The 23,539-nt window shown below is 37.1% G+C and overlaps 1 protein-coding gene across 2 annotated transcripts in view; it reads left to right on the forward strand.

Moving 5' to 3' along the window:
* Window positions 1-219: 219 nt before the first annotated feature.
* The window catches only part of LOC148661601 (G protein-coupled receptor kinase 5-like), a 29,202-nt gene continuing 5,882 nt past the window's right edge, over window positions 220-23,539 (forward strand). The window contains exons 1-14 of one of the 2 annotated variants that reach the window (XM_088635533.1): window positions 223-374; window positions 562-620; window positions 3,098-3,193; window positions 5,850-5,962; window positions 6,359-6,436; window positions 7,654-7,754; window positions 8,377-8,469; window positions 12,808-12,871; window positions 13,738-13,878; window positions 16,938-17,128; window positions 19,027-19,064; window positions 20,553-20,642; window positions 21,555-21,763; window positions 22,440-22,577. In XM_088635533.1, coding sequence (XP_088491659.1) covers window positions 569-620; window positions 3,098-3,193; window positions 5,850-5,962; window positions 6,359-6,436; window positions 7,654-7,754; window positions 8,377-8,469; window positions 12,808-12,871; window positions 13,738-13,878; window positions 16,938-17,128; window positions 19,027-19,064; window positions 20,553-20,642; window positions 21,555-21,763; window positions 22,440-22,577 — 1,404 coding nt within the window. In that variant the 5' untranslated portion in view covers window positions 223-374; window positions 562-568. Of the gene's footprint in view, window positions 621-3,097; window positions 3,194-5,849; window positions 5,963-6,358; window positions 6,437-7,653; window positions 7,755-8,376; window positions 8,470-12,807; window positions 12,872-13,737; window positions 13,879-16,937; window positions 17,129-19,026; window positions 19,065-20,552; window positions 20,643-21,554; window positions 21,764-22,439; window positions 22,578-23,539 lie in introns of both variants that reach the window. The other variant, XM_088635532.1, reaches the window with a different exon arrangement.

The raw sequence follows: 23,539 nt of genomic DNA on the forward strand, positions 1-23,539 counted from the left end.
GTGAAAAAACTGCGTAAATCTAATCCCACTCTGCCTAGACGTTTTACACGTCATCTAATAAAGTAGCGGGCGGGTGGCGGCAACCATATTTATTTTTTACTGGCGACTAAGCATCCGTTGCAATAACTTTCGCAGCGAGATACACCAGCGAAAACTACAAATTCCGCAGCACCGCGCAACAGCGCGCCTGCGTAAAACATAGCCCTGGTTTGTAAGAGACACCGCTGAACCACACCTCCAGAAGGGAGGTGGCTTGGAGCATCTGAAATACTAAACCAGCAACGAGCCCAAGGGGAGGAGGATGTAGTGAGAAATACAATAAATAAATTACTGTATGAGAGAGAGAGGAAAAAAGAAGAGCCTCCTAATGAAAGGTAGAAAAAAAAGCACGAGAAAAGGCGAAATCAGATTAAACGTCGGATGATAGGAAAACGCTTATAGTTTTTCCTTGCATTTTTTTTTCTTTCCTAAGGAAAAGCTTTGGAAATACATACCGTATCCCTCTGCAAAACCTGCCTGGCGTCCCCCTCCCCTTTTTAAACCTTTTTTTTATTTTTTGAGGCTGTCAATGGAGCTGGAGAATATTGTTGCTAATACAGTCCTGTTGAAAGCCAGAGAAGGTAGGGAGGTTTGAAATTATACGTGGCTTGTTAGAATTCTAATGTCCTGTTAAGCGAGGTGATGCCGCTCATGCTAAGAATGTAGCAATAGCACAATGCTTAGCCATTCCCATAGCTGAACGGTTTTTCTGGGAACGCATTTATTTCCATATTATTCTCTGCCAGCGATATGCCAAATTGCTCAGCATTGATGGCAAAATAACAATGATTTTCCAAAAAAAAAAACAAGAGGGGAGTGGGGGGGGATTACATTTGTGTGTGAGGTTTCTCCTAATAACAATGTAATAATCGTCAGTTTTCAAAGGAGATTTTTGTGCTCTTTAGCACGTATCCTGGGAGTAGGAATAGACGTATTATTAGTCTGACGTTTGATTTAATATTCACATTTTTTGTTTCACGTCTTGTATTTTGGAACCTATGAAGCATTTAATGGTTAAATATCCCTAAAATATATTTTGTTACCTTCATGTATTAAACTTATCGTTTCTAAATGCTTTTTTTGTTATGTAATCTCGATTTCAGTACAGAATAGCTTCAAAAGGCAAAAGACTCGGCTCTTGAACAATATACCTAATTATTGTGGTTTTTACTGTATATACAGCGGTTTCCCTCGATGTGATTGGGTGTGATGTGTGCATTGGAGAGATCCTATAAGCCCCAGGTGACATAAACGCTGCAAGTTTATAACGGGAATGAGTTGTCAAGCAATATATGTGAATTTGAATTATTTGTCAAGCCATCCATTATATATGCGTGTTTGTATTCCTTGAGAGAGAGATTCTTATCTATTGCCATATTCATATCTATACTCTGTAAAATGACTGTCAAACTAAACTTGCCAACCTGGAAAAACCTCAGCATCCTGGTCCATCACCATTAATGTTTAATATCCCGAAGGTAACCATACCAAGTAGAGTATTTCATACATTGACACACTGAAATATGTAAATGACTGCAGTGCTAGATAGTCAACTTTTGAAGCAGTAAACAATTTGCTGTATTTTCATAACTAGGCTGGTTTGTTCTGCATATCTACGTCATTCATAAATTATCTAAAAAAGCTGCCTTAGAGGGAATATTATTTAATTTCCTCTGTGGGAATATTTCGTATATGAATGTCTTTAAACCACTATATTATGTTATAGAAGGCAAGAGTCACTTAATTGTGTAGTCTACTTCTACAAGCATGCTACTAAAATTCTACAACAACCTTAAAATTCATGTACTGTACTCTACTATGTGCAGAGTTCTTATTTTAATACAGATATTGTGTAAAAGCAAGACTGTAACAATCCAGTTAAATAATTTAGATGATCCTAAATCTTTGAAAGCATGAAACCAAAGATGCTTTGGTACTATATCGGGATTATCCATTATTGTACCATGCATATGGAGTTTTTCTGTTCATTTTGCCATGTGTTGCAGCCTCTCTCAGATCATAAAGCCTTTGATTTGAATTTATCAAGGGAATCATATTGTTGATATGATTTGTTCTGGAAACATTTATCATTGCTGATGTTTCATGCAGGTGGATATACTATAAATAGGCAGGCCTGTGTTGTGCAGAACTTGGCTTTATTAAAATGAGCAACAGATGAAATAGTGGAATTGTTCTTTTTTCCCCCCAAATATATATGCTTGCACTTGATGTATGTTATTTTTGCATGACTAGCTGCAAAAGTTGTTAATAAAGTCTGTACTCAAGCCTAGCTGTCCCACAGGCCCTAGCTGCAGTTTGGGGTAAGTGGAGCATTTTGGGTACCTTGCTCAAGAGTACAAAAGCAGTGTCTTGCATTAGGGACCCAAACCCATAACCTTACTGTTAAGAGCCCTAACCACCACACAGACCCTCTTGCAGATGCAGTTGTGTTTGTGGCTTATGTGTTTTGTCCTTATACTGTTTTTCACAGTTGCATTATCTGTATGTCAAGGCTGCTTATTTTGTAAAGAGCCATTGATGTCATATCACCATTAGTTTAGGCTTCAGTGAATTATTCCAGTTTCACAGGTTTGTTCATGTCATTCTTGGGTACATAATGGTGCATTTTGGGCCCCCTGTGTTTACAATGATCCAGAATTGACATTTTCTTTACGAACAAAATAAAATCTACGCCAGCAGAGTATTTAATACCAGACTCATCTGAGATGAAAAGGGCGATTAAACATGAGAGAAGAAAGGTTAAAAAAGAGAGGACGCCATTCGTCCCATCTAGTAAGTTTCTTGCAGAAGGCCGTTTCTTATTTTCCGTATTTGTAGCAAGATGATGCAGGAACCTCAAGTTGTTTCTTGAAGCAGTACACAGAATTAACTTCAACCACACTAAGTTCTGGTGGGTTGTTCCACGACACTTTGTGTTCAGAGGTGAGGAGTATGGATGGGGGCGCTCACTGTAAAATGATGATTTGAACAATCGTGCATTTGGTTTGAAAAAAGAAGATTATGCTATAAAATAGCTGGACCCTTTTCTTTGCTTTAGGTGGAGGAGGAAAACGGAAGGGAAAAAGCAAGAAGTGGAAGGAAATCCTAAAGTTTCCGCATATAAGTGAGTGTGAAGAGCTGCGCAAAAGTATAGGTAAGCTTGTTAAATTTGGAGCATGTTCCATCTCTCAGCAGGTTCACAAAATGTCCAATTGTAATGGCAGTTTCAGAGCTTTCTCTGGGAGGTTTGGAAAACAGCCTGTGCTGGACATAATTGCAAGCAACACTGGCTTTCCAAAATATTGTCATTTGTGAAAGAAATAGCTAGAGTCTGCAAAAAGGAGAGACACAATAGCCATGCTGCATACAAAAAATGGAAAATTGCATTTTAATGAAAAAACAAACACCACGTATGCACCAAATATTTCATCAGTATGTAAGGACAACAGTTGTCTGTCGAAAGATGTTCTGACTTAACCCTTGCTTTTTCTAAGATAAGGTTCATTGCAACAGCTGACTAAATAGCCTTTTAATCTCAACCTTTTTTCATAAGGCATTTTTTACACTTGCCTTGCATCTCTCATTAGGGAAAGTAAACAAGAGGCAGCCGGAACTGAAAACTACACTCACAGTACTGCTATTCAGTTCATATGGAATGTAGCGATCATTTACAGCCAATTTAATCCTAGTCCATTTCATCTGACTTTAAAATGTATTTGGGATAATATTTAGGACGTTTGAAGGCAAATTTAACACCTTCATGTTACTTTTGTTTTTTTATGTTAGATAAAGCCTCTGTAGTATTAATTGTATTTTCCCACATTTCAGAGTTAACTCTTCATTTACTGTAACCCAAACTAAAATATTCCCTTCAGCTGCAAACAATTTTCTTTTTTGAATTTTCAGGACACTTGTGCCTACTTGGCACTGGAATCCTGTATTTCTGTCTGCCTCTGAGTGTCTGTTTGAGCATTTTAGCTGTTTTTATATATTCTTGGTGTTGCTCTAACTGTAGGTCTTCTCATTGGCTTTTAGCTGCCTCAGAATCACTTAGTGTAATACCTTAATGGAATTCTAGCAGTTTATCCTTGATCCTCGGCATTCTTTACAGGAGCAAAGATTCCACAATATCTTGTTTTGTTTCCCACTCATTTATATCTGTCCCTGATTTGTGTTTCAGCATGTCACTTCAGGAGGTGTCAGGTCTGCTCTATTTCCAGATTATAAAGCACACTGTGTACAACATTGCATTTTATTCAGCCTGTTTCTGCCAGGCACAAGTCATTTAGAAGATACGTTCAGAGGAATTATGCATGTTTATACTGAGGAGAGACAGAAAGAAAATTTTAGTTTAAGTGAGAAGAACTAAATGTATATATGAGAGAAAGATCCAGAACAATATACTTCAATTGAAGAAGTTCCTGTTTGATGTTTTATAGCCAATGCTTGTTGTGTTTTGAATCAAAGGTTACATATGTGACTCTGCACGTTTCTGTACAGCTACTGGTATGGTCTGTTTAACATGGTCTGTAATTGGTGTAATTGGTCTTTGTACATTGGTAATGAGGGCGTTTTCTCATGTCTACAAATAATAGTTTTACGTCATCTTATTGTTGAATGTACTTTTGCTTTAAGCAGAGGTGTTTACTACTGGTGTATTTTCCTTTTAGTGAAGGATTTAGCTTTCATTAATACTCATGTAACTGTATTAGACTTGCTGTGTTTGGAGTGACAAAGTTTAAATGTTCCTTTTTTGGAAAGACACCTCAAGATCTTTAGCTTCAACTAAACAATTTTACTCTTTTACATTATTTACAAAGTTAGAAATTTGCATAGATAAGTAGCTGCATAAATAATCTTTCATGATATATTGTTGCTGTAGTTAGAATATTTGTATTGTCTTTACATGGTTTTAAAAGATTACCCAAACCACATGTTCCCTTTACACTATGAATAAACAATCAGCTGTCCACTGGATGTACATTTTGAGACCACTTAGGAACATGCCTGAATATAAAATAGAACCTGAAATGTAGAAGAAGTTATAAAATACTGAACATTACATCTAAAAAATTGAGGGTAGAAACAGAAGGTGTGTTGTGAGAGTCATTATACATATTGTATTGCTTTGTAGACTAGGGCTTATACAGATCTACAGGTATATGAGCTCTGGCCTGCATTTAGTTGATCCTATGGCCATCCCTTGCAGTGATGAAATTGCAGATGTTCTTTTGTAGTGTTCCAGACATTTCAATGTCTCACATTAATCTGAGCACCACCGGTCCAAGTTCTGGGAGTGGCATCTGAACAGGCTTAATTCTCTATTTGATCATCCACATCAGCTTGCCAGTACTGTGCAGAACATTGTACCACATTATAAATGTTTCTCACTTCCAAATGACATGAGACAATGATCATTTTAACATTATAATGCTCCTGAGTCTCTGTGTCTCTATCTTGGATACTTTGGACCCCTTTCTGTGCAATGGTCTTGTGTTTATGGCTGTAGTACATCATACCTTGCAACATCTCAACTTTGGATAAAACACCATAAAGCAAAATCTAATTACGGTGAACATTTAGAGTTTCAATGCATATTCTGAGTTATACAAAATGCAGAGGTATTAAACTTAAAATTGGAGCAACTGGATCATAGTTTACAATACAGGTGAGTGTTTTTTTTCTGTTTATATATTGTAAACATTTATATGTCTGTGACATTTAAATTGCAAGTTTAATAAGTAAAATAACCTGAAATATAATTACTCCTTTAATTGTCTCAATCTTTGTTTTCATTTTCTTTCTCTCAGACAGAGAGTACTACAGCTTGTGCTACAGACAGCCAATTGGCAAGCTACTCTTCCGCCAGTTCTGTGAAACCCGACCAGAATTTCAGCGCTGTATAAAGTTTCTAAACTCTGTGGTAAGTACAGCGTGCCCTGGACCAGATTTTACAAAGAGTTTTCTTGCCATTAACGTTGGTGAATGTGACTGTTGATGCTAGGAAACCAGTGGGCTCTCCATGTTTTGCAACAGGAGTCAAGCTACTGTAGCTCCAGCTGTGTCTAAATGAAGCCTTAAACCTGCTTAGTTTGAAAGTTTAATATTTTTAAATGTGTTAACCCTTTCTTCGCGGTGAAAACAACTTTAGCATTATGGGCTTATAAATGAACTTTGAATGTAATCTATAAACTCAAAGTATTACCTGATATTTTCACACGAATATGTAAACATCTAAGTGATGCATGCTAGGCAAATTTATAGTTTTCTTTTTACCTTCAGGTAATTCTCTTTTCATTATTTATTTATTTTTCCTCAGGTAGAGTATGAAGTTACCCCAGATGAGAAGTTGGGTGCAAATGGAAAGGAAATTATCAGTACATACCTCAGTCCAGAGGTAGGATGTCTCAAGAAGCAAGTTTTTTAGCTCGGCTAGACACTTTTCATAAAGTGGAATGAGCAAGCCAGATGCTGTTTTGTGCTAAACAGCTGTATCAGCATAAAACACAAAACACTTATTTTTTTAATCATGCTTATCATTTAAATCAAGAAAACAGTGTTTGTTCATTAAATATCCACACTGTACATTCTGAGGAATACTCTTTAAAAACAGTGTTTTGTTTTGAGGTAAGCTACATGTTATCTCCTTAATTCTGAATCCTGAATGATTTCCAGAATTGAATGGCCTTTATTTTATTTGGAATGGGGTAGTGCTGAAAAAGTCGATGCATTAGGAAAGGTCTTTTTTGAGAACGTGATTCTTAGCCTTATTGCCCATAGACTATTTTTAGCCCCTGAGTAATATCCCAGTGGCTTCTAGACAGCTTTCAGTAACTCATGTTTTGTTCTTTTTCACACTTGGAATACAATTTAAGTTCTTATCATCTGATATCAGAGATGGCTTTTGTCCAAGTGGTCCAGTCTGTTGTAGTAGTCTGAGCGGTGTCAGTTATCTATTTTTAAAGACTTGCTTTTCAAAATAAGTGGTGGGTTTTGCACTGTCAGCGACCCATGAAGAAAACAGTTCAGTGACATACTGTAGGATGGGGGCCACCGCTTTAAATTAGTACACTTGCAAAAATTTTCAAAATGCAAAGAGCCCATTTGAGCCACCGGGTAAAGTCTACCCCCTTCCACATGATGTACTTTACAGTATTTAGCCCTTTGGATTACTCACCTGTACGGTGCTTTGGGAAACCATCAGTCTTCCCAGCTCTCCCTTGTGTGCCTCTAATTGCAGCTACAAAAGGCAGTGCAGGTGTTTTTCTGTCACCCTCCATTGTCGCATAAATTACCCAGTTGTGGCGCAACGGAGCTGCCCTGCTCCCCTGAGTGTTTATTAATGTGCAGAGCGTTTTTAATTAGAAAGATGTCCTGTGTGATTATGTTGGCAATGCGTGCAACTCACAAAAAGGCGAGGCAGTATTTTCCCCTGTGCTGCGTGTGAGAACTTTTCTTTTTTACGGTTTTATTTTTCTCCTGTGCACGTTTCTTTTCCTGTGTTTATGCTTTTGCTGTAGATGTATTTTTGCCTTTATCGTGATAGGTCTGTCAAGTTGAGATACTTGGTACATAACATTTTCTATCTCTTCTCTCCTCTCTTTTCTCCTCCAGTCTTCAGATTACATACCAGAAATAAGTTTAGACCTCATTAATGAAACAAAAGAAAAACATGAGCTCAGCCCCTGCAAGGAGCTGTTCTCTCACTGTGTGAAGTAAGTTTTTTATTTCATCACCCTATAGCCAGTGATATATGAAAACAAAATAAGTTTAAAATGATCTCTGAGTGGTTGAAAGAAAGACAAAACGTCAGCCAGTCAAGGCATGACTGATAATCTTATGCTTTTTGCTTTCATCTTTGTCTTATGGGGAGTCTGTTACTCCCAGTGAAGAACCGAGTGTTGCACTTGGAAAGTTTTTCAGATTAGCAGACTAGTATAATCATCTTATTGCTGTATGTCTGCAAAGGGAACTTGAACACAAGCAAGTGAAAATATTGTACTAACATTAGATGATAAGTTTCTGTTTTTTTACCATAGACCAGGTTTATGTGCATATACTAGAACAGAATAAAACATATGCGTAAGAATAGTTATTGGTTTTGAGGTCCGCCATGATACAGGATACTTACACTAGTGCTGGAAATGCAGCCCAACATCTCCCATCTCCTTTTATTAACTTGTACATATTCTTCACATAATGTCTATGTGTATGCCATTGTAATGTGTAAGTGGAATTTATTTCTCAACCAGAACAACTGTAAAACGTGTTCTCTTAAATCTTCTTAAAATATACAAAAAACCCTGTGATTAATTGCTGGTGTTTTTCTTGAGACAGATCTGTCCAAGACTACCTGAGTGGGGCTCCATTCCAGGAGTACCAGGAGAGCATGTATTTCGATAGGTTTCTACAGTGGAAGTGGTTAGAAAGGTAGGTCATGTGTCCAAGGACTGTTCATCCTCATTGTGAGGAAAACAGTGGTGTTCATGAAGAGGTAAACGGAAGACCATAAAGCTGTGTGGCCACATACCACTGTCATTTCCTTCTTTCACACCTTTTTACTGCCAAATGGCTTGTGATTTGCTTTCAAATAACTTGAAGTACTATTTTTATCTTTCCAAAGATATGTGGAGTGGGCTTGAGATTGGTGATTTACCACGGATTTTTATTCTCAGTGTATTATTATTCACTATTGTTAGAAACTGCAAGGCTTGACCACAACAAAGAAACTCTCAATTTAGGTGCCTTTCCAAACATACAAAATGATGGCTTTTCAACTTGAAAATGAACAAAAAGAACTGCTGTTTATTCCAGGTCACACTTTGCACATTTTTCTGAGTTCCTTGCGGTGGGATTAGAAGCTTGGTTATCAGTATTACTTTTACGAAACTGTGGAACCATATGTGCCCCCACCCCTAATAAGCATAAATTCTGAAGCAGGAATCTTTCCAAGAGTTTGAGATAATTCTTCTAATATTAACACAGCTAAATGTTTATACAGACTAATTTGTGAAGCTTTCTTCTAAGGAATATTTCTCGTGTCATAATTCTATTGTATTCTTGCAAGAAGTGTTAATTTGTTTTCATAAATTGTGTGCTCAGTGAATATCCTAAATAGGCTGACCTTTCTTAAGGCCCTGGTTTTCAGGAGCAGGTAGAGAAATAAAACTTTAGCAAGAAACAAAGCATTTCAGCACTCACTCTGTGAAAATGTGTGCTACCCAATGTTAGATGCCTTGTGTATTAGGCAGCTGTTGTAATTTTTTGAGAAAAAAATGCACATACCTCGAAGTATCATGGATTTTTCATTAACAGTACAAAAACATTGGTATGTGTTGTACATAAAAGGAAGGGTTTGCTGGAGGTTGGCAGCATGTGAAGGAAAGCACGGACTTCATAAATAAAATGATGAGTCATACACATTAGGACCAACTGTTTTTATGCTGGTCACGTATGTGGAAAAAAAACCCTCAAGTTTCTTTCTGAGTGTTAGGTTTAGGTGCTGGGTTCATCACTGTAGTCCAGGAGCTTGTCATTAACACGATTAAAAAGCAGATGCAGATGAAGACACTTCAGCGACAGATGCAGCTGTACAGAGCTGTTTGTATCCCACACACGTATGGAGATGCACAAAACTGAAGCTGTCTGGCCTCTTTACAAATCCTTTGTTTCAAATATTTTATTTTTTGGGGTCATTCATTTTCTGATACTACAGTTCAAGAACTAGACCTCTGCCAGCAGGGTTAATGGCAGAGTGTTTACCTTGTTTACCCATGTTTGCTATATGGTTTATGCTATTTCTCCTTTCTGTCGACCTCCTGAAGGGTGGCTATATCAATTTTGTATCAGTGTTTGCAAAAAACAGTGGTTATTGTCCCGTTTTAGTGTAACGTGATTAATTTTAACACGTACATTTCTGAACAAGGAAATACCACCACCTGTTTCCAAGATGTTTTCAAATTGCAAAGAGTATTCATATTTACAAGTGTATTATTTCCTCTTGTATGAGACAGCGAGCATTGTGGTATTCTTCAGGACAAATGTACCTCAGACAAGCCTTCCAGTGCCAAGAAAAAGACTGAGAGCTCTGTTGGTTTGAGATATTTTATGTTTTAGACCTCAAAAGGATTTAGATCTTCATGAAAGTATTAATTAAAGATTATGATAACATGAGTAAACATACAGTATAACAAAAAGATGCCAGATACATTAAGACTAATAGTCCAAATAAAAACAAATAAAATAATCCATCAGTAAATATTTTCATTGAGTAAATACATAAGCCCTTAGATTTGCTGGCACCCCCTTGAGTAGCAATGGAATCATCTAGATGTTTCCGTTACCTGTTAATGTTAATGTGTCTCACATTGGGCTCAAATTCATCAAAGCCAATCTTTCTTACAGAACTTTTCAAGTCTGTGTATTTGAGGGTTTCCTTGTATGGATAGCTTACTTCAGATCCTTCCATAACATTTCAGGGTTTTTTTTCTCTGGGCGCTGATTGGGCCAATCCAAAATGCAAAATTTCTTCTTCCGACATTTTCTTGTAGGTCTGCTAGCATGTTTGGGATCTTTGCAGGGGGTCTTGCTGCATGGATAGTCTTGCATTATGCTCCAGGATTTGCTTATACAGTGTCAGATTCATGGTTCCTCTGATGGCAAGTCATCTGGGTCCTGAGGTGGCAAAGCAGCCCCAAACCATGATTCTCTAAAAACCGTCCTTGAAGGCTGGGATGAGGTTCTTCTGCTGGAGGGCAGGTTTTTACTACACAACACATATCTCATGGTGTCCAACATGTTCAACTTGTGACTCGTCTGCCCAGGAGATGTTCTTTGAGTAGTCTTGTGAATGGCCCAGGTGCTTTTTGGCAAAATTAAGATGGGCAGCAGTGTTCTTTTTAGGGAACCATGGTTGCTTCCTTGCTTTCCTCCCATGAAAACCACTCCTTTTGAGGTTCGTTATGATGTCCCGGATGAATTTTAGGGGTTGCCCTTCGGAAGATCCTGGCAGGATGGCAGGTTCTGGATAGAGTCACCGTGGTCTTGAATATTTTCCACTTGCCTAACAGTGGATGGATGAAGCCCCAGTTGTTTAAAATGGTTTTGTAACCCTCTCAAGACTAAGGAGCATCAGGTATTCTTTTCCTGAGTTTCTCAAAAATCTTTCTTGATAGTGGCATGACATGTTTGTGCTAAAACACTCACAAAGCTTTTGACTCACATCGGGGAGGACTGCCAAAACGCAGCAGTTGTTTACATCTTACTTAATTATTTAACCCATTAATTTGCTGAGTGAAGTAGGCCTTACTTGTTGTTTCACATAATAGAAGTGGAGTGTCCAGAAAAGTGTTATATAAGTTTAAGGATTATTATAAAGACTCATTATTTTCATGTAAACATTTTTTTTCTATTCCATACACCACTGTGTCTCAAAAAACATTGAACTGTTAAATATAAAAGATTTAGTTTTTTTTAAAGACTGAATTTGATTAAAAACAGTATCATGGTAAGAAATTGTCATTCCTGCAATTAAATTCAAGCTTTTTCTCAGCATTGTGTATAATCTGTGACAAAAATATACCAAAATGACAAGAATATACATACAATATACAAAGCATATAAAGGAGCTACTCTGTGTATATGTTTTTAGAAAAAAATAAAGTGCACAGATTTTAGATATTGATTAAATGTTTTTACTGTAGTTTTGATGAATGGATCATTCATGAGTGACTGTAATTCACTCCAGGGACGAATTGTTGCATAAGCACCTCGTTAGTGAGAGGGTTAATTGGCCATATGTGCTGAGGTGATTTAACCTGTTGAATATCAAGCCCGATTTTGAAGCCAAAGTCAAAATAAAAAGCACAGACAACAACCAATGCACCTTCGTATATTATATAATGCGTATATTAAGAGAGCAACATTTTCATGCCATCAGTATGTTTTGGAGCTGGACAAAGTCGATGCACTGCTGCTCACCATCTGGGATGTTCAAAGCCAGCAATGTCTAACCTTCAAGACAATACAGCCAAACATAACCTATAAATTATACGTGATGATCTGAAGTTCCACAAGTCATAACACCTCTCTGACGTGCCGACTCACCCCCGCCCTGAATTGGATGAAGGAGTTAGAAAATGGATCGACACAAATTTAAAGAATATTAAATCTTAATACTGTCCATGTAAATTTTAGTAAATCTGTTTCACCATTTATGAAAAAATGTCTTTAGATGCTTTAATATTTTCACTGCCTATTCATTACAGCTGCCAGTATTTTCTCTTCATTGCGTATTATATTTTTTCATTATTTGCAATGCAGTTGTATAGTATTTGCGGTTTTACAAACAACAAGCCACAAAGAACACATAGAGCTGGGATTCTACGCAATTGGTAGCAGATTTCAAAAGATCAGGTCATTTTGGTGAAAATACTGTATGTTGCTCATAAAAATGGGAGTTTTGTTATTTGAATTCACATTACCATGGGAAATGAATTCCAGTATACTGTATTGCTATATTAGTGTAACGCAATAAGGCTTTTTCTTCATCTTTTCTTGCTGGAGAAGCTACTGCCTTTTCTAAGCTTTTTTTTAATCAGGTTCTGAATGCTGATCACAAGCCAAAATACCAATTTTCCTGTAAACATTGCATTGAGGGCATTTTAAAATCTTTTTAGAACCTATACTTAATTTTCCAGAGATATGAAAAAACTTTTATACCTCTGTTTTTTTTTATAAAATAATATTAATTTTTCACTTGTTTTCCAGGTTACCTGTAACAAAGAATACATTTAGACAGTACAGAGTTCTAGGAAAAGGTGGATTTGGGGAGGTAAGAGAATTCCTTTTTCCTTACCAATGTTTTAGATAGTAACAGTCTTGAAATATCTTTTTGTCAATCACAGCATCTAGCATTTCATAAAGAATGACCCTGATATGTTTCCCACAGTCCTACATGTTACGGAAATGTAACTGCAGGTTCTTCCACACACATTTCAGCAGAGCTTTTGAGAGAATGTTGATGCACAAAACCCAAATAAACCCTCTAGTGTATAGAATTTGGCAACAAACAGAAAAATAAGAAAATCTGTTTGTTTTCTTTCATTTGTCTTACACTATGTATTTATGGATCTTCTGGTTGAATAGCAAACAATACTGCCGCTTTTAATCTTTTTACAGAATATAGACATTTAAATTTAAATTGTGAATGCGCTTCTATGTTCTGCACAACTTAGATTTATTTCCCCAATTTGGAATGCAGAAATGATCTGAAAAAAATGTAGCCTCACCCAAACAAGCAACAAATTGTGTTCTGTCAGTTTTTTCTTTCTTCCACAGTGTCAATTTCTCATCTCTGTGTTAGGTTAAAATTAATAATTGAAGTTAGTGTATTGTTTTATCTTATAACAGACAGACAGCTTTCCTTATTTTTAATATATGTACACCTTAAGTAGTTTTCTTCCCAAGACTGTTCTTTCTGGGTTGCATGATCGCATTCTAGGTAACCAATGAACACACAGCTTCTTTTAAACAAATCAGGAGGACTTTGGCAGTCCTTATTTCAGGTGTTTTTGTAATCAGTTCAACTTGGAGACCTCCCCAGAAATGCCTTCTGGAAAAACAAGAAAAGTTACCCTGATGTCTTGGCCAAGCACTGATCCTATGGGCCTCTTTTTCCTGTGTTCCGTCGTCACGCAGGTATGTGCCTGCCAGGTCCGAGCTACAGGAAAGATGTATGCTTGCAAAAGGCTGGAGAAGAAGAGGATAAAAAAGAGGAAAGGGGAGGCTATGGCTTTAAACGAGAAACAGATCTTAGAAAAAGTCAACAGCAGGTTTGTAGTAAGTATCAACTTCACACTTCACCAGAGAACAAGAAAGCTGTGATTGGAACAATGTGTTGGCAGTACTGAAATGATAAAGCTAAAACTGAGTTAAGTCCTCAACATTATTTTTTTCCTTAATTGTGCGGTGTTCTTGGTAAAAGGCTTCTTTTAATAATAAAGGAACCATTAGAATGCAGTCCTTCATTTATACTTTTGAAGGGAAGGAGTTTATCATTAAAAGACATATTCAGATGAGCTTGAACAGATTATGGTGTTTGCCCAGTGACAGTGCCTTCAAGGAATTGTTTTTAACCATTCAGCTGCCATCACATTAAAACACAGAATGAATTTAGATGATTTAAATAATTTGTGACGAAAGTCAATTAGGCACAGTACGCCAAGATGCACAAGAGCTCAGGGTCTTATATTGTACAAACCAAAATTAAGGAATGTGAGGCTTGTGCTCTTTTGTAGAACAATTCTAAATTAAATGTTAAATGAAGATTAATAAGATATATTATAAATAAGTGTGATTAAGACATTTAGCAGAACTGTAGTATTTTAATAGATAATTGTAATAGCCACTCTTCATTTGAAAACAGCATTATTCTGTAATTGGGATGGAAAGTTCTGTAGAAAAGTAATTTATTTACCTTTTTTCTGCTTTTGCTATTCTCTCTGTTGTGCTCATCTGCTTCAGGAAATTAGTTGCAATGCAGATATGTTTTAGATTGTGCTAAAAAGTATATGCTAATAATTTACTGATTAATATACTGTGCATCCAAACTAACTTACAAATTGCAACAAATGCACAAAGTTATGAGACCTTTTTGTAGCTGTTTTATTGGCATTGCATTGAACAAACATGGGTAAATTCATTATGCTAACATTAATCATCATCACGGTTGGGCAGTGAGCTTCCAGTGAAAGTCTCAGGCTAATAATGTTCTCAGTATTGGAAGCAATACAGTCGGTATATTTGTGTTGTATTCTTTACACCAAATTGCAGTTGCTTGTTGGATTCTCTCCCATTCCTTTCTTACAACCTGGATCAGCATGTGACTGTTCACTGGTCTCTGAGCCCTGGATGCTCAAGTCATCCCAGCAAATATTCAATGGGACTCAGATTAGGCGAGTAGGGCAGCTGCAGCATAACTGTCACCTTCTCGTCTTAAAAGAAAGCTATTGTTGTATGTGCAGCGTGAGGACATTGCTTGTCCTGCAAGAATGTTGTCACTTCAGGATGAGGTCACAGGAAGGACAGTAAGTGGGTTCCCATGGATAAGACCAATGTAGCACCCTACAATCATGTTGCAGTCACTGCACATGGATTTTTGTAGTGACTAACATTCATGGCTAGACTATCCTTTTTTGAACGTCCACTACACATTTATATTGGTTCTTGTATTTCAAGGATTCCCACATTGTAACTTCTTACTGACAGACAACGCTCGACTGTAACATCTCGTCACTACATCACTGGGATGTTGACAGCAAGCAGATGTCGTTCTACCTCCAGCCCTCCAATGGCATAAACGCATTGCTTTCTTCATAAGCAGTGCAAATTGGTTCCTTTTGTGTTCTTCCTTAATTGTCACCAGGCTTGATATTCAACACTTTAAATTACTGATACCCAGTCAACTCTTTTTACTGAGATGATTTAGCTTGTATGCAGCAGTAGCATCATGGTCAGGCATGATCGATCAATTCATCAAAATTATGCAAAAAGCATTTATTAAGTATCTAAAATACATATACTTTAGTTTCCTGAAACCTGATGTATAAATAAAGATTCTTTTGTTGCTCAATATAGGAGATTTTTAAATATTAGTGTCTGACATTAAGAACAACTGTTTTTATCATGTACTTCATCCTTCTAAGCTGTCTGATGTCCTGTTCCTAATAACACACATTTGTTTATCATTATACATGTATGATACATGGTCAAAAAATAATTTTAAATGATTAAATAGGTGTTGCCTATTTTTACATTGGCTCCTTTTCAACGTTTATTGAACAATTACTCATGCCGTCGTAAATACTGTAGCTGTGGAGAGTCCATGTGAATGCTGGAAGAGGTATTAGTGGGGCCAGAAGGGGGCGCTCACCCTGTTGTCTGTGTGGGACCCAATGACCCAGTGATAGGGACACTATACTGTAAAAAGGTGACGTCCTTTGGATGAGGCACAAAACTCAGGTCCTGACTCTCTGTGGTCATTAAAAATCCCAGGGCATTTCTTGAAAAGTGTAGGGGTGTTACCTGAGTGTCCTGGACACATTTCCCACTGGCCTTTACCAATTATGGCCTCCCAATAATTCCCATCTCTGAACTGGCTTCATCACTCTGTTCTCCTCCCTGTTGATAGCTGATGTATGCTGTGCGTACTGCCACACTTTGGCTGCTGTTGCATCATCCATGTGCACACTTGGTGATGGTGCCTGTAAAGCATTTTGTGTAGATTGTCCAGAAAAGCACTATGTAAGATTCATTTTATTTATGTCTGAAAGGCCAGATATATGAACATATACAGTATGACAAAGTCTTCAATGTAGTATCACCTGAATTCTGATGGGCAACACAGTGCAATGTCATAATTAACACACACATAACACACACATTCCAGCATTACACTAAATGTACTGTTTTGTTTAAAATTGCTGTTTTTCTCAGGAGCTGTCACATTCTTCAAAGGCTTATCAACCAAGTTGAGAAAAAAAAAACATCATAATGGACTTGGAAAAGAATTTATTGCTGCAACATAACATTTCTCTAGTTAGTAATGTAGCATTATACAGTATGCTACTTTCTGCAGTTTAAGATTTCTAGCATTTTACATCTGGGTATCATAGAGGTTATCGGCTTAGTATGGATAGGATGTCACATAGTCTGATCTGTTGTTCAGACATTGTGCTTTGAGTATCTGTAATTAAAGTAACCAAGCAAGTGTGAGCATGAAGGTGCCAAAACATATTGTTGTATTAGATTTTCAGTTGTAATAGATTTTATGTATTAGCATATTTTAAAAATTTGTCATTTCTTTTCATGGATTTCTTTTTGCATTATTGCTTCTTCAGGTTAATTTGGCTTATGCTTATGAAACAAAGGATGCACTGTGTTTAGTCCTGACAATAATGAATGGAGGTGATTTGAAGTTTCACGTCTATAATATGGGGAACCCAGGCTTTGAAGAAGATCGAGCCTTGTTTTATGCAGCAGAGATCCTCTGTGGCTTGGAGGACCTTCACAGAGAATTTATCGTTTACAGGTGAGCAAGGTAACTACAGCAAAACGGGACAAATGTTAGATATGGCCATTGAATGGCTTTTAGTGATCTCCTCAGATCATCAAAAGCTAAGCAAGGCTGGATCTGCTCAGGAAAATCAAACTGGCAGGATAGTAGGCAGGATTTCCAAGCCTACCAAGTGGTGTTGGTGGACATTAAGGTGGCACTCTTAATGGATCTGAATACCCTAACCAAAGAACAGTATGGTAATGAAGACACTGTTGTAGAAAGTGCCATTCTTCAAATGAGTCATAAATGGAGGCCCTGACTGCTTGGTCCTTCTTAGCACTGTTTATACGTGTGTGGGTATTAACCTCAGTGTCCTGGCTAATTGCCACTCTGGGTTTGCCCAGCCTGCCATTCCTATACAGTAGTTCCCTCTTAATTCAGTTCTCAATTCTCCACCCAATCCATTGTGTAGTGGGGCTGCTGGTGCAGAATGACTAATGTAAGAAGCCCAGGTGGGTGCCACACTGAATTGCTGGATGAAACGTGTCCCCTCCTACAGTATATGTATGAAGCCTTAGGATACTTTAGGATACTTAGGATGAATAAATGTATTTATTTCTCCTCGTTGGTAGTAGTTAGCAGTAGTGGTAGCTACAGTAGTAATGTGATTGTGGCAAAGGTATTGGTAGTGTGAAGAATTAAAACAAAAAAGTAAAAATACAATATTCAGTAATGGAGATGGTCCATACATAAATCCATTTGAACACCATTTCTAAAATGGATTAAAAGAGGAAATTAAATTAAAAAAAGATAATTGCTTTTTATGAGGTATGTTTTTTTAAATCTAATTCATTTTAAACAATTTTAGAAATGGAGTAAATATTCCCCTTGTGCCTGTGGCTATGTAACATTGTTCAACATGTTTTCTCGAAATTGGATTCCCTGTGCTGTAAAATGAGTCAGAGGGACAAGTGCTTTCCACATTTTACTTTTATTCTTCTGTTTGTGTTGGATTAACATGCTTGTTTTTTGTGTTTGCATGCCTGTATGTATTTTCTTATTACCTATGATGAATGCCTGGCAACTGAGTAAAATGTAATTTGTTTCACGATTGGGCTCTTAAACTTTAACTGTACGGTGCTTTACAGCCCACTTCCTTATCAACTTCCCTGCATTTTTTTATTACAGTTCTGTCTTTCTTATCTGTGCTTTTTTGGAATACAAACTGCACATCCGTTTTTAATTTATGGGCATCTAATAGGTTTGCTTCAGAAACGAAAAAATAGCTGTTTCTTTATGCTTTTCTGAATATGCAGCAATGTTCCACAAACATTATCATACACCCAAGTTAATCAGTGTGCCCTTTGCATGTGTGTGCTTGCTTTTGCCTATTATCTGATTTCCACAGAAGAAATCAGGAAATACATCTGCTTGTGCTATCCTCATTCGAACTACTATCTAATGTGCTTACCGTGCTTTCTTTAAAACATATAATTTACATAATTAAAAACTTTTCAGTTGTTGACAAGGTGTGAAATTGAACATCAGTATTAAGTATTTCAATATCTTGTTTCTTGTCAGTTGTGTTCGGCAAATTGTAATTGTCCCCTAAGATGTTAAAAAGGCCAAATTGAGTAATGTTACAGTGTCATCTATGATACAATTGTTCAAAACCTGAAAAGGATGTCTAAAGAAAAGTCATATGTATGTTTACATAATTATTTCCTTTCTAGATCATTTTATTGGACCATATACTTTCCACAGAAATAAAATGAAGGAAATGTTTAAGACATTGTATGAAAATACAATTGCATAGACAGGTTAAAATCTGAGTAGTTTACAAAATGCTTTTTTTGTACTAGTTTCTAAATTTCTGTCATTTTTTACAGTGTAAATATATGCTGCTGTAACAGTTTTATTTTGCTCTTTAGGGATTTGAAACCAGAAAACATCTTGTTAGATGACTATGGTAAGCATTTTTATGTAGAAAGTTCTAATTATGTATCAACAAGTCTTAAATAAAATATCTTGTTGCTGGTTTTCCAGAAAGGGTATTGATGAAATTGTGTTATAATCTACCCCTAACATTTTACCCTGAACTGCATTTCCAGGAGTCTGTTTATCTGTACTAAGCTTCAGTTTATAACACTATAAGACTTTTTACTCTCTCTTCTCTAAAAATGTGGAGAGGCCTTAGTTTACCAGCTTTGACAAATACAGGACAAAACGTAATTGCTTATGGGTGCCAGCATACAAAGAGGGTTATTGACATGTTAAATAAAATGAGAAGTCGTTCAGATTCCGAACCTCATACAAGAGCTTTAATGCTGCTTGCTGCTTTGTTCAAAACAATTTGCAACAGTAATCTTGAGAATTAGTCACAGGTGCCATGGGTTCACATTAATAATACATCATTTTACCACTCAACAGCGGTGGGTATGGTAGACCTTTCCAAAGATCATATAATTACAAATAATATATACTACTAGAAAACAAATGCAGAATAATCTGTTGCATAATGTCCCCAAGAGTGCCATCATGGGTTCACCTTTTTCAAAGCTCTAGATGAAACTGGCACACCATTGACAGGTTTATAGGTTTAATGGTCTGAATAGCTACCCCAGTTTTAGATAAAATAAATGATTGCCTGAAAAGCTGAGAGAATTCAGAAAGTAGGGGGATGAACTCTGAGGGATAAATTATTCAGTGCCTAAGAGTTTAGAAGTACATTACTTTCTTTACTGTTTTTTAAGATCTTTAAATTGCTACAATTACATTTACAGTTTTCTTAGAAATTCTGCTGCATGTGGAATAACAGTATATAAGAAATGTGAATAGGTGCCACATTGTTTCTTTCTGTTGCTTAGATCAGCTCTGTTCTTGTATCAGTCTTGTATTTTTCATTTAAAGCTGTAAACTCTTTCTTTAAGTATCCATAGCCAAGGTTAAAAACAAACCTAAATACAAAAAATATATATTGAGTTTAACCTATCCTGCTAATGCTATAGTCACAGATTATTTGGTTAGTTATGCTTATTTAATAATTATGACTTAATAATTGCATGTATTATAGGTTATTTCTGATGTGTTTAGTTTTAGTTATGTAGAAAATTTGTACTGACAAGAAACAAAAGTGAGTGTAACCTTTAAGCAACTTTGAATAATAGTTTTCCAAAAAAATTTATATGAGATGGAATTTAACAGATAATACATGAGCAACTCTGCTATAAATTTACCAGCCAAGGCATTAAGGAATCTGTTCCACAAGTAACTTAACCTCAAATTATTGGTTTCACATGTTTTTATTGCTGTTATTTATTGACCTGTGTTTGCACACCATTGAGCATATGCCAGCACAGCCTAAAACACTTATTAGAAAATGTGTTCTTTTTTTTCTTTATGTTGTGTTGTAGTGAAAATATTTTTTTTTCTTGAAATCGGTTGTCTGTGTTGGCAGGCCACATTAGGATATCAGACCTGGGTCTCGCTGTGAAGATTCCTGAGGGTGAGACTATACGAGGCCGGGTAGGAACTGTTGGTTATATGGGTGAGTTCTTTCTATTTCCTCTTTGATAGTAAGAGAAGGCTTAAACAGAATCCTTGTCTAAATGTCAGTCACAGTTATAGAGACTTCCATCATAATTAGTTTTTGGCCTCTGAGGGCGGCATGGTGGCACAGTGGTTAACATTGCTGCCTTACAGCGCTGGGGCCCTGGGTTCAATTTTGGACCTTGGGTGCTGTCCACGTGCAGTTTGCATGTTCTCCTCCTGTTTCCTCAAGGTGCTCCGGTTTCCTCCCACAGTCCAGAGACATACTGGTTGATGGTGGTGGGTGGATGTGTGTGATTGTGTCTGTGCCTGCAGTGGACTGGCGTCCTGTACAGGGAGTATCCGACCTTGCACTTGTTGCATGCTGGGATAGGGTCTGGCTTCCCCACGATCCAGTATTAGATGAAGAGGTTAGAAAATGGATGGATGGTAATACGCTGCAAGTTAGTGGGTGAATGCATGGGTCTGGTTAATGCTAAACACAGCATACTGTATTCATCCCGGACTTGTGCATTATATTGGGGAATTGTACAAAGGGAATACAAACAGAGCAACACATTTAATAATAATAACAATAAATAATTGCTTACACTTACATAGCGCTTTTCTGGACACTCCACTCAAAGCGCTTTATAGGTAATGGGGACTCCCCTCCACCACCACCAATGTGCAGCCCCACCTGGATGATGCGACGGCAGCCATAGTGCTCCAGTACGCTCACCACACACCAGCTCTCAGTAAGAAGGTGAACAGAGGAGAACAGAGATCACATTTCAATGTACAAGATCTGTACTGCTTAGTTTAACAGGGTTATTCCAGGTTAATAAAAGGAAACTCTGGGGAGACACTTTTTCCACATAGGATTGCGTGCACAGTCATTAATTACCTTTTGTTGTTTTGTTGATTGCAGCCCCAGAGGTACTGAATAATCAGCGTTATGCCCTGAGTCCTGACTACTGGGGCCTCGGCTGTCTGATCTACGAGATGATCGCTGGGCAGTCGCCATTCCGCGGCCGCAAAGAGAAGGTGAAGCGAGAGGAGGTGGACAAGAGGGTTCTGGAAATTGAAGAGAGTTACTCTGATAAATTCTCCGAAGAGGCCAAGTGTGTTTGTAAATTGGTGAGTGAAGCTGTCTTCCCAAAGGCAAATTACCATCACGTTTTGATTCCCCATTGTCATATTGTCACTATTGCAGGTAATTGTTACCTTAAGTATAGATGAAGTATTAACATGGTTACTGAGTGCCCACTGGGTAACAGCCCCCAGTCAGATTATCTGATGGTCTGTTGGTCTGTGTGCGAGCAGTTGTAATGTAGGCTGTGCTGTTCTTCCTCTGTGGCCAGAATTTCCCAGTGGCATCCAATAACTGAGTAAATGCTGTGAGGCTGTTGTGCAGTGGGTTTAACTTGGTTAACCTTAACCTTACCTTGAACCCATCACCCCTGATTAAACTGTTCCAAGATTAAAGTGGAAACAAAAAAGCTGGTGGCTTTGAATTGGGGTGTCTCATTTGATGTAGATATGTTGTCTTCATTCCTTCCCAGCTTAGCCTTTACTGAATAAAATAAAATAAAAAAATGTATAAAAAAATAAAACAGTTGAGGAGCTTGACTTAGTAGCATCAGCACTTGGTGGTGGTGATTCATTTATTTATAGTTTTCATCTCCCGTTATTAGCATTTTAAGGGCTTCACAGTGCCTGCCACAGTTTTCACTGCGATAAATGTTAAATAATAATGAAATTACATATTTTAGACTTAATTCTGAACATCATATGTGTCTCCTTTATTTTGTAGTTATTAACCAAAGACCCAAAGGAGAGGCTTGGATGCAGAGGAGAAGGAGCATCAGAAGTAAAGCGACACCCATTCTTTAAGTCTATTAACTTTAAACGCTTAGAAGCTGGAATATTGGAGCCACCTTTTGTGCCTGATGTGAGTATTTCACACAAACTGGAGACAGGTTCTCTTGACAAGAGATAGAGAATTATGGCTCCTCAAAGATCCCCCTCTTAATTTGAGCATTTTTAAATCGCAAACTGGACTAACCAATAGTATCCATAATCAGTTTTGCTTCCATAGTGTTAAACTCAGTCACAAACAGGGACATTGTAGTACAACATATGCAAATGATTCAAATGGATGGCAGAATGATGTGAAGAATAAAGAATTAACTTTTATGTCAGGTGCTTTTCTCTAGGTGTGGAGGTGTTGCCTGTTTTAGTAGCTTAAGAGAACTCTTTATGAAATGTGATAATGGTCAGTGCACTCAAGGTAATTCAGTCATTGTCACCTTTCCTAGAGAAACGTCCAATGACTTTTCATACAAAAAAGCAAATTATTTGAAATTGTTTGTAATAGACAGGGGGTTCATTAAAATTATCTGGTGATTATCATCTATCATGTACTATACTGTATGTGTTATATGTACCATATACAGGATCCAATTTAAGGTACTTAGAGTGAAACCTTTAAATGTTTTAAAATGCATATGTTTGTTAGAAAACTAAATAAAATAGTATGGGTCAGATAGACTAAGAAAGTCCAGTTGTGCACAAACGTACAAAAAATTGTGGTTTAATTGTGACAAGTAAACATTGCACATTACATCCTTTGTACTATGAGAAAGTGTTAATGAGGAGAGCAACAGTATACCAATTTACACAGGTGTTATGCTTTAGCAAGGTGATAGGCTATATAATATCTCAACACACTACACTATTCTAGCCTCATGTTTTTGAGAAGAAACAGAAGTATTCTGGAAAATAGTCCCTAGTTTGCCTCATCAGGACCACAATCTGGCACTATTGAAAGGGAATAAAAAATAATGTTTTTCTGATCAGACATTCTTTGTCAGGAAGTTTCTACCCTGAGGTCCAGTCAGGAGGTCATTGTCT

Source organism: Lepisosteus platostomus, chromosome 6 (assembly GCF_059453375.1).
Source record: "Lepisosteus platostomus isolate fLepPlt1 chromosome 6, fLepPlt1.hap1, whole genome shotgun sequence".
NCBI lineage: Eukaryota > Metazoa > Chordata > Actinopteri > Semionotiformes > Lepisosteidae > Lepisosteus > Lepisosteus platostomus.